An 11,884-nucleotide genomic window follows, 5' to 3' on the forward strand; every position below is an offset into this window, starting at 1 on the left:
GTGGCGCACGCTTGTTATCCCCGCGCTTGGGAGGCGGAGACAGGAGGATCGCGCAGGTTCGAAGCCAGCCGTGTTGGCTTAAGAGACCCTGTTTCTAAATAAAAATATAAAATAGGTCTGGGAGTGTAACCTGGAGGTAGAAGGGCTTCCAGGAACCCCAGTACCACCAAAAAAAAAGAAAAAAAAAAAAAAAAAGAAAGAAAGAAAAAAACTAAATAGACTCAAGCCAGGCATGGTGACTGAGATCCAGTACTTGGGAGGCTGAGACAAAAGGATCACAGGTTTGAAACCAGCCTCAGCAACTTAAGAGGCTTGCAGGAACTTGTGAGACCCTGTTTCAAAAATAAATAAATAAATAAATAAATAAATAAATAAATAAATAAAACAGGGCTCAGGATGTGGCTCAGAGGCAGAAGGCCTCTGGGTTCAATCCCCAGCATCACACACACAGAAATTAAGTGGAGTCAATTTCGTCCATTTATTGAATAAGCCAATCCTGGGTAAAGAGAAAAGGAAACGGGTTTGGGGCAGAGGCGAGGTGCCTGGGCGGCGAGAGGCCAGGCCGTGTGGTGGGGGCTGCGGGCTGGGGAGGGTCACTTGTAAAACTCGTGCTCCTGCTCGTCCTTCTTGATGACAGTCTTGTAGGCTTTCTCGAAGTCCTTGGCCAGGACGATATAGCGGTTCTCACGGACGGCCAGCATCCCACTCTGTTGAGGGATGGGAATGACAATGTACTCTAAGCACCTCCACCCCTGGGAACAGTGAAGGAAGGAAAAGGCGGCACCCTACCCCAGGGGGGCAATGAGGAGGCAAGACTAGGCAGGGTGGTCTCAGAGGTTGTCATCCACCCCCTGCTTGGGCGGGAGAGAAAGCGTCACTCACCTCCTGACAGATGGAGTTGATGTCAGCTCCTGAAATCTTATCCGGCCGGGCCACATCTGCAGCAGGTGAGTTAAGGGCGCCCTCCTGGGTGGTCTCTGTTGCCGCCCTTCCTTCCCTGGGCCTGGGCTCCCCCATGTGATGGCAGGGTGGAGATGAGACTGGCCCCCTCCCTCCAGGGCTCTCCCCCTCACTTCCCACGCAGGATACAGTCTTCCAAGTCGACTTCCTCAGAGAGGTTCATCTTGCTGGTGATAGTGGAGAAAATCAACCTCTTCTGGCGCCGGTCGGGGAGTGGAAATTCAATCTTGCGGTCCAGGCGGCCTGGCCGCAACAGGGCTGGGTCCAGGGTGTCTGCTCTGTTTGTGGCCATGATCACCTGCCACCGAGAGGCTGCCTCAGACTCCGCCATCCCCACTCTCCTGTCATGAGATGCGCCCCCATAAGCCAGCCCACCTTTCCCCGATCCCTGCACCACATTTCCACTTGCCCGCCCCGATCCCCAAACCTTGACGTTGACGTTCTGGTCAAATCCATCCATTTGATTCAGCAGCTCCAGCAGGATTCTCTGAACCTCTCTGTCAGCTGAGGGTGCGGGACACAGTCAGTCCAGGGTTTGTGGTATGACGAGCCTGCCCAAGACGCCAGCCCTGCCGGGCACCACTCACCCCCCGTCTGGGCATCGAATCTCTTGGTGGCGATGGCATCGATCTCGTCTATGAAGATGATGGCAGGCGCGTTCTCCTTGGCCAGGCGGAACACGTCCCGGACCATGCGGGGTCCCTCGCCCAGGTACTTCTGTACGAACTCTGAGCCCACGACGCGGATAAATGCAGCTGAGGGCAGGAGGACAAAGGTTGGATGGGGACCATTCTGCTTTAATTGAATGTGGGAATTCCTGAAGGAATCCACTTCCTGGGATACCTAATCCTGATGGCTGGGTCATTCTCTCAAGCCAAGGAAGTCGGTCCTCCATCCAGCCCAAGGATTAGCCAGCTCCGTGGGTCTCACAGCCCAGCAGCCCCAGTCACGAATACTGGACACACAGGTCACACTTTGGCCCAATACTTAAAAGTCAGGATGTTCAACACTAAACACACACACACAAACACCAAAGCACCTGGATTTCCAGAACACAAGCAGAATCAGTAAGAAAGCACGCACGCTGCCACACACTAAGGCATCGTACTGCCGCTCTGCTACACGGACCACTTTCCATCTTCTGCTAAAATGACATCTGGCAAGGGGACTGAAGCAGGTTTGTTCTGGGCCCTCCCTTTGGACATTTCCCCCCCTGGGTACTAGGGATTGAACCCAGGGGCATTCTACCACTGAGCTGTATCTCTAGCTCCATTTTATTTTGAGACAGGGTCTTGCTAAGTCACTGAAGCTGGCCTCAAACTTGTGATCCTCCTGTATTAGCCTCCCAAGTAGTAGGGATTACAAGTGGATGCCACAGTGGCCCACTTGACTTCTCTTTTCTCTTTTTTTTTTTTTGGGCGGGTATGGGGATGGAACCCAGGGGCATTCAACCTCCAAGCTACACCCCCTGCCCTATTTTTTTTTTTTTTTTATTCTTTATTTTGAAACCGGGTTTCACTGAGTTGCAGAGGGCCTCACTAAGTAGCTGAGGCTGTCTGCGAACCATGATCCTCCGGTCTCAGCCTCCTGAATGCTGGGATTACAAGCGTGCGCCACCATACCCGGCTTCCCACTTGACTTCTTAATGACTGGATACAGCTTTGTGTAGTGCAGAACAACCCCCAGGACTCTTCCAGCCACCAGAGCAGGGAGCTGCACGGCCACCTATGTAGGGCTAACTAAGGGCTGCGCAACCATTCACTCCCCAAGGTCCGCACCTGGCTCGAGGTGACCTGCATCATCCTGGGCTCAGTAAACATCTTAGCCTCAGGGTTTCTGGCGTTTTTGGTTCTAGCACCCTGACCGCCTGGCTTTGGCCACACATTTACTTGTTTACTCGGCTGCTCTGCAGGTGTCCAACTTGCTTCGCACAAAACCCCCATCTCTGCAGCTGTCTTGTCTCCAGCCCAGGCCTGGGGCCTTCGACAAGCTATCCCTTGCACCATTTTTTTCCCCCTCTCCTGCATAGCAGAATACCACCTCAAGGTCTCAAGAAATCAACAGAGCGGTCAGAGCTTTGAGTTCAAAACGCTGGGAATCAAATCCCAGCACTACAGCTGACTAGCTGGTGACCTTGAGCAAGTTATTAAGCTTTTGGCTTTCTTAGTGCAAAATGGAGATGACAGAGGCATTTATTTTCCTGGAGGGCTTCAACAGGTAAAGTGCTAAGCATTAACAAAACAATTCATGTGTAAGGGCGAAGTGCCATTCCCGTTACGTATCACAGATGGCATCACTGCCATCACATACACATCCCACCTGGAGGCTGCTAGACACCGTGGAGAAACCTGGAGAACAGGGCAGCGGGCACCACAGTCTCATCTCCAATGTCCCCCGGTCTTCAACACGGCCTCGGACTCACCCTGTCTCTCAGCAGATCTCTCTTCCATTCTCCACAGCAGGCATTTCAAACCTTCCTCTGCCCGTAAGCACGGCATCTACCTTTCCCTCTTCATTTGAGTCAAGAGATGACCTCATCTAAGTGACCACCAAAGAGAGGATGAAACCCCCAAGAGGCAGATGCTCAGGGGTAGAGGTAGAATGCCTCTGGGTTCCATCCACAGTACCACACACACAAAAAGCAGCCAAAAAGGCTGGGTGGACTCAGAGGTAGAACACCTCTGGGTTCAATCCCCAGTAACAGCGGAACTTAAAAACAAACAAACAAACAACAACCCAAAACCCTCTGCACAAGGCTACCATTAGGTATCCCCTGGAATCAAAGTCTTCTAAATGGCTGCCAGATTTATTTTAGACTATAAATACTCTAGGGTTATTTATATTCATGCCCTTCATGATTTCTTTGGCCTGACCTTCTGTACCTTGCCTAACACAGTTCCTCCTCCGGCCGGCCAGTCAGTGAACATTTTCTGAATACCTACCTTGATTGTTCCTGGGCTGAGCATCAGAAACAGGAATGAACAGACCTTAAGGCCCTTGGCGTCTACACATGATCCTCTAAATGAATTCTTTCTCACCTCTGGACCTTTTGGCAACTGTGATTTCCTGTCCTGGAGGCCTCTCATCTGTGTGCCCAACAAACTCCTCATACCTCCCTTCCTCTGGGAACTCTCAGAGACCTCCACATGATGGATCAACACATCTTCAGGTCAGTTCCACTCCTCCCTGCCTCGCTGGAGCCTTTCCACTCTGCAGAATGCCCTCCTCCCTGACCTCACCTCACCTCTAACCACCCGTCCAGTTTGAATTCACAATTACTAATGGGTCACAAACCATCGTGGGAAAAACACTGCATTATTTCATTAACTGCTCAGAATCACCCTGTTAATTCATTAATTAATTCATTTAACTGTGTGTGTGTGTGTGTGTGTGTGTGTATGTGTTACTGGGGATTGAACTCAGGGGCATTCTACCTCTGAGCTATACTCCAGCCCTATTTTTTATTCTTTTTTTTGTGTGGTACTATGGATGGAGCCCAGAGGCACTGTACCTCCAAGCCACACCCCCAACCTTAGTTTTTAGTCTTTTTATTTTTGAACAGGGTCACTGAGTTGTGAAGAGCCTCACCAGTACCTGAGGCAGTCTGCAAATCTCCTCAATCCTCCAGTCTCTGCCTCCTGAATGTTGGGATTACACACATGCACATGCGCCACCACACCCGGCTATTCTTTGTTGTTTTTTTATTTTTTTTTTTGCGTTACCAGGGATGGAACCCAGGGGCATTCTACCCCTGAGCTACACTCCCAGCCCTTTTTTTAATTCTTGTTTTGAAACAGGGTCTCACTGAGTTGCAAAGGGCCTAAGTAGCTGAGTTTGGCAATGAACGTGTTCCTCAGGTCTCAGCCTCCAGAATGTTGGGATTACAAGCGTGCGCCACCACACCCAGCTCCTATTCTTTGTTTTGAAGCAAGGTTTCACTAAGTTGAGGAGGGCCTCACTTAAATAGCTGAGGCCATCATTGAACCTGGGATCCTCCTGTCTCTGGCCTCCAAAGTACTGGGATTACAAGCATGAGCCACCATACCTGGCTGAACTTGTTTTTCTTTTTCTCAGTACTGGGGATGAAACCCAGGGGCATTCTACTTCTGAGCTACACCCCCAGCCCTATTTTTTATTCTTTGATTTGAAACAGGGTCTCACTGAGTTTCAGAGGGCTATGTAGCTGAGGCTGGCAGTGAACCTGCGATCTTCCTGGCAGTGAACCTGCTCCCCAAGTACTGGGATTATAAATGTGCACCACTATGCCCAGCTTAAAAATTTTTTTATGATGAGAAAATTGAGGCATACAAGGGGAAGTCACCTGGCCAGGGCTGCCCAGCCAGGAAGAGGCATCCCTGGGCTCTGACCCCTGCCCCAGCCCATGTTTGTAATCACTGTGCTGCGCCATTTCCTGGGGCGCGCGAGCAAGCAGAGAGTAAGCTGAGGCGGCCAGGAGGCCAGAGCGTGGGGAGGGGACAGGAGGCTCACCCGTCGTGTGATGTGCCACAGCCTTTGCCAACATGGTCTTCCCGCAGCCAGGCGGGCCGTACATGAGGACGCCTCGGGGAGGATCGATGCCGATCTGAAACCCAGAGGTGGGCAAGAAGGATGAGCCGGGAGCCTCGTCCCCAGCCCAAAGCCCCAGGGCCCAGCTGCTCCTCGCCTCACCTGCTTATAGAGCTCAAAGTGTGTGAGTGGGAGCTCCACGGCCTCCCGCACCTCCTGCTTCTGGATGTCCATACCGCCGATGTCTGCATACATCACATCTGGCTTCTGGTCTGGTGGGAGAACAGAGCTGGGGCTCCCAGGCTGGCCTGCAGGGTCCCCCGGGGGCCTCCCGGGCCTCGGGCTCTCCCCTCACCTGAGGTGAGCATCATGATGCTGCTGTCGGCCTCTGGAGGGAGCACGTCCACCAGGGCGTTGCTGTGTTTGTGGAGGGCCACGGAAGCATTGGGCTTTAGCAGCTCCCGGTCGATGGTGCTCAGGATGCGCACGTAATAGTTAGAGCCTGTGGGAAGGAGAGACGCAGGGAGAGGGGACGATGAGAAGCACTACAGCCTCAAACACATTCTCTCCTGCCGGGCGTGGTGGCGCGCACCTGGAATCCCAGCATTTGGGAGGCTGAGACAGGAGGATCACGGTTCGCGGACAGCCTCAGCTACAACTCAGTGAGACTTTATTTCAAAAATACAAAGACTAGCCGGGTGTGGTGGCGCACACTTGTAATCCCTGCACTTGGGAGGCAGAGACAGGAGGATCACGCAGGTTCAAAGCCAGCCTCACTGGTTTAAGAGACCCTGTTTCCAAATAAAATATAAAATAGGTCTGGGCATGTGGCCTGGAGGTAAAAAGGTTCTATCCCCAGTACCACCAAAAAACAAACAAACAAACAACAACCATAACAAAACAAAACAAACAAACAAAAAAAAACAAAAACCAAAGACTAAAAATAGGGCTGAAGGTGTAGCTCGGAGGTACAATGCCCCTGGGTTCCATTCCCAGTAAAACACACACACACACACACACACACACACACACACACACACACACATCTCCTCCCCTCCCCTCAGCCTCACTTCACAGTTGTACATTCCAGGCCACCACTATCTCTCACCTGGACCAGGTTGGACCTCCTGGCCTCGAGCCCACCCCGACACTCACATTAACAACTTTCTGTCGGTCTCTGGCTGACTTCCCTCCTCCTGGATGTTCCCCTGGGTATCTCTGTCACTGTATCCAAAAATGACCTCAGTATCTTTCTTTCCCCAAATTGTGCTAGTCCTCCTGAATCTTTTTTTTTTTTTTGGTGGTAGTATTGGCGATTGAACCCAGATACATTTTACCTCCAAGATATAACTCCCAGCCCAATTTTTTTGTTTGTTTGTTTTGAAATGAGACCTCACTAGATTGCTGAGTCTCACTATTTGCGGAGGCTGTCCTCAAACCTGCATCCTCCTGTCTCAGCCTTCCAAGTACTGGGATTACAAGCACGTGCCATCACGTCTGGCTCACTCCCTGCTCCTTTTATTTATTTTGTGGTACTGGGGGTTGAGCCCAGGTGCTCTACCTCTGAGCTATACCCCCAGCCCTCTTTATTTATTTTTGTTCTGAAATGGGGTCTAAGTTGCTGAGAGTCTCACTAAATTGGCTGGTCTCCAACCTGTGCTCCTCTTGTCGCAGCCTCTTAAGTACTAGGATTAGAGGTATGTAGGTTGTTCTACCACACCCGGCCTTCTCACCGCCACCCCAAAACAGGGTCTTGCTAGGTGGCTGAAGAGTCTTGCTTTGCTGACGCTTGTCTCGAGCCTGTGATCCTCCTGTTTCAGCCGCCCTAGAACGGGGATTACAGGTGTGCACGACTGCGCCTGGCTCTGGATCTGTCTTAAGGAGGCATACTGTGCCAGTTCCCAGCCAGAGTCCAAACCTCATCCTAGATCATTTTCTCCTTCCTTCCAAAGCCCGTCAATCACTATAACCTTCCCCCCAGCTTCCTAGGTCTCTCTATAACCAGTCTTTCTTCTCTCCTCCCTAACCCCTGCCCTGACTCAGCCCATTTTCTCCTGTCTAGGTCTCTGTACGATCCCTTCCTGGTCTCTCCTCCCCATCTCCCTCCAGCGACATCTCTTCTGACCATCAGACCTGACTGTTGGCGACTTTCTAGACACATCACTACCATGTACTAGACTGCTATCACTGTCTCCTTCTAAATCTACCTTCTACCTCCATGGCCAACTCAGCAAGCGCTCCACTGTCCTCAAGTCTCACATAGCCTTCACTGGGCATGATGGCACATGCCTGTGATCCCAGTACTTGAGAGGCTAAGGCAGGAGGATCACAGGTTCCAGGACAGCCTCAGCAATAGAGACTCTCATCAACCTAACAAGACCCTGTTTCCAAATAAGAAATAAAATTGAGCAAGGTGTAGTGGTACATGCTTTTAATCCCAGCATTTGGGAAGCTGAGACAGGAGGATCGCGGTTCTTGGCCAGCCTCAGCTACTTAGCGAGGCCCTTTGCAACTCAGTGAGACCCTGTTTCAAAATAAAAGAACAATAAGAATAGGCTGGGCTGTAGCTCGGAGGTTGAATGCCCTTGGGTTCCACCCCCAATAACACACACACACACACACACACACACAACAACAACAACAACCCCAAAACAAAACCAAACACTAAAATAGGGCCCGGTGGAACTCAGAGGTAGAATGTCCCTGGGTTTAATCCCCAGTACCACAAAAGAAGGGGGGAAAAAAAAGACCCAGGTGTCATCCTGAATACTACCCTCCATTTACTTCCTCATAGCCCATCAGTCCAGACTGAGGTATAAGAACCTTTATAAGAGTTTGGCTCAATCCAGAGGAATACAGGCCCAAAACAGGAGAAGGCAGATGTCAGAAACAATGACTCTCTTTAGGGCAGGGTGTGGACCTATGTTAATAGCAGCTACCAACCAGAGTACTATCAATCTCTTAACATGCCACCGTAGTATCAAATTATAGGTCCCAACACACAGTCTCGAAATCAATGGGGGGAGAGGGAGTGGTTTGACTAGAATTTTGTTTAAATTAAAACAGAATAGCCGGGAGCATGATGCTTGCAATCCCAGCATTCGGGAGGCTGAGACTGGAGGATCATGGTTCTCGGACAGCCTCAGCTACTTAGTGAGGCCCTTTGCAACTCAGTGAGACCCGGTTTCAAAAGTAAAAGACTAAGCCAGGTGTGGTAGCGCACTCTTGTAATCCCCACGCTTGGGAGGCAGAGACAGGAAGATCACACAGGTTCAAAGGCAGCCGCGCTGGCTAAGCCGACCCTGTTTCCAAATAAAAAAGTATAAAAAATAGGTCTGGGAGTGTAGCCCGGAGGTAGAAGGGCTTCCAGGAACCCCAGTACCACCCCCCAAAAAAAAAAAAAAAAAAAAAGAACTAAGTTAAAAAAAAAAAAAACAGAAACTGGGCAAAATGATGTATACTGTAATACCAGTACTTGGGAGGCTGAGACAGAAGGTTCACAGGTTAGAGGACAGCCTCAGCAAGTAGTAGTGAGACTCTCATCACTCTACTGAGACACTGTTTCTTTTCTTCTTTCTTCCTTTTTTTTTTTTTTTTTGGGTGGTACTGGGGATGGAACCCAGGGGCATTTTACCTTCAAGCCACACCCCAGCCCTATTTCACGAACCCGGTAATCCTTCTGTCTCAGCCTCTCGAGTACCGGGATTACAAGCATGTGCCACTATGCCCGGCTGAAGCCATTTCAAAATAAAAATAAAACAGTGCTGGGCTTGCGGCTCAGAGGTAGAAATAAAAAAATAAAACCCAGAAGCTGAGTATGGCGGCACATGCTGTAATCCCAGTAAGTGGGCTTATGGCTCACAGATCCACTCACCTGTGGTAGAGCCCACAATGGCTGTGTTCTGATCCACAGCCTCCAGGAACTGCCCAATGACCAGTGGAATGCTCTGGATTCGCTTCACCTCCTCCTGGGCATGGAGAAATTCCTTCTTCAGATTCTTTTGCTCATCCTTGATGTACTCCTCTTGAACCTCCAGGAACTCCAGCTCTTGCTGCAGCTTCTGTGAGCACAGGAGAGAGAGGAATGGGATGGCTCAGGCCTTGCTGAGCTAGGGGGAGTATGAGATGCTGGGTCCTCGGACAGGGTCCAGGTTGGGCTTGAGTATACCTTGTAGCGGCTATACAGGTCCTCTAGGTCCTCAGGTTCCGGTCCCAGGAAGGACAGGCCAGTCTGGGGCCTTGATACGGACAATGCTGGGATCTCATCCTAGATCAAGGGGGAAAATTCAGGTCGGAAGAGAAGAATCCCCCCATGAAAGTATTTAAAGATTACCACCCACAGCAGCAGCAATTCATCATGATGTCACATGGCTTCTAACAGGCTCATGACATCACTGAGTTCTTTTAAATTGATTCTGGAGACTTCTCAGCCCCTAGGCTTCTGATATTACTAGGCCCCTTAAACAAGGGGCAATGTCAATCTGCACACTAAACAGATCATCTGCTACGGTGTGCCCCTCCTAACATGCCCCAGGACCTAAATGTTCTATCAACTCCTTACCAGGCCTCAGCACCCCCAGTCCCACTCAACATACCAATGTCACATACCTCTCCCAAAGAGGCTGTTAAGGTCCCCCTATCTTCAGAGAGTCTTAGCATTCATTTTCCAGTTTACCCAAAACATACCTCATGTCACAGATTCATCATTCGGCCAAGCCACAGATAAAGACACAATAACCTCCCTCCACCAGCAGCCAAACCTGGAACACCAGTCGGTCCCCTAGGCGCTTAGTCCCTGACATCCAAGGGCCACAGGGTTCCGTTCCACACATCACTCACCACCCGACCCAACTCCAACCCCGACGGGCCAACGATGTCACTAAGCAATCCCAGCCAGGCCTCGCAATCAGTCTCAAAGCCTCTCCACCGCCGCCCTCTCCCCAGCTTGCGTTTGAGGCCCTCCTGCCCTCCTAACATCACTAGACCACGCAGGCCTCGGGAAGACACAAAGCTCTCCACCGAGGCCTCTGATCACCCCGGGCGGCTGGGGATCCTCCTGGAAGTCACGCAGCCCCCCCCCCCCCCCGCCCCAGATGAATCTGGCTTTGTCCCCCCCCAAGCTCTGCCCAAACTCCAAAGCCCAAGTCCCCACCGCACCTGAGCCTTCTCCACCAAGATGCCTATCTCCTCCATAGTGACCAAGCCGGCCTCTGCGGGGCTCGGCCAGATCCAGTCACCGCTTCCGCTGACACTAAAGGAAGTCGCTGGCCTAAGAGGATCGTGGGAAACGTAGTTTACGATATGGCCGAGAGCTGCCTGCAAGGGCCCAGGACAGCGAAGACTTGGCCCCGGGCTCCGCCTCGCAGGCACGCGCATGCGCCATGCCGTCCCCCCACGCATGCGCCGTGCACTGCCCCCGCCGGGCGGCGGGCTCCGAGGCGTGCGCGTGCGCGGCAGTGCGGTGACGTCATCTCTCCGCGCCGTGGCGGAGGGCTTTCTCTCCTGTAGGTGGTGAGAGCGAGTTGCTCTTGCAACCAAGGAAATTCTCAGAAATGCTTTGGAAAACGTGGACGCCAATGGCTTTTAGTTCTTCTACTGGAGCAGTGCCTTTCTGCTCCCTTCCCTCCTATTTTTATTTTTTGTGCTACTGGGAATTCAACCTAGGGATATTCCACCTCCGAGCTACACCTCCAGCCTTTTTTTTTTTTTTTTTGCGGTACTGGGGACGGAACCCAGGGGCATTCTACCTCCAAGCTACACTCCCAGCCCTACCATTATTATTGTTTTATTATTATTATTATTATTATTATTATTTATTACTATTATTATTATTATTTGTTGTTGTTGTTGTTGTACTGGGGTTCCTGGTAGCCCTACCTCCGGTCTACACTCCCAGACCTATTTTTATACTTTTTTATTTTTGGAAACAGGGTCTCTTAAGCCAGCGCGGAACCTGCGCTATCCTGTCTCCGCCTCCCAAGCGCGGGGATTACAAGCCTGCGCCACCACGCCGGGCTCTATTTTTATTATTTTAAAACAGGGTCTCACTGAGTTGCAAAGGACCTCACTAAGTAGCTGAGGACAGCCGCAAACCACAATCCTCCTGTCTCAGCCTCCCAAATCCTGGGATTACAAGTGTGCACCACCACGTTGGGTTTAAACCCTTTTTATTTTGTTCTGAAACACTGTCTTGCTAGGTTGTTAAAAGGCTCGCAAAATTGCTGGGGCTAGTCTTGAACTGGTGATCCTCCCGTCTCATCCTTCCAAATACTGGGATTACAGGTGTGCGTCACCAACACTGTTAGCTCTTTTGGTGGTGGGGTTCGAAAGGCCTTGACCTAGGTTCCACAGAAGGGATCTTGTAAAGGTCTCCACGTCTGCCCTGAAGGTGACACTCGTTAATCGAGCACCACCCTGG

The 11,884-nt window shown here is 51.1% G+C and overlaps 1 protein-coding gene across 2 annotated transcripts; it reads right to left on the reverse strand.

Moving 5' to 3' along the window:
• Positions 1–593: 593 nt before the first annotated feature.
• PSMC4 (proteasome 26S subunit, ATPase 4) lies at positions 594–10,679 on the reverse strand (the record flags this gene model as incomplete). 2 transcript variants are annotated; one of them, XM_080702218.1, is made up of 11 exons in its annotated part: positions 10,624–10,679; positions 9,635–9,733; positions 9,341–9,434; positions 5,822–5,968; positions 5,629–5,738; positions 5,449–5,542; positions 1,548–1,715; positions 1,388–1,464; positions 1,090–1,258; positions 883–938; positions 594–707 (listed from the first exon to the last, which is right to left on the reverse strand). In XM_080702218.1, exons 1-11 carry the CDS (start codon positions 10,657–10,659, stop codon positions 594–596), a joined length of 1,164 nt encoding a protein of 387 aa, XP_080558344.1. In that variant the 5' UTR covers positions 10,660–10,679. The 2 variants fall into 2 exon arrangements, with proteins under 2 accessions (XP_080558344.1, XP_080558343.1); XM_080702217.1 differs by having other exon boundaries at positions 9,341–9,527.
• Positions 10,680–11,884: the final 1,205 nt, after the last annotated feature.

The sequence above is a fragment of the Muscardinus avellanarius genome, assembly GCF_963383645.1.
Source record: "Muscardinus avellanarius genome assembly, chromosome: 10".
Classification (NCBI taxonomy): Eukaryota; Metazoa; Chordata; class Mammalia; order Rodentia; family Gliridae; genus Muscardinus; species Muscardinus avellanarius.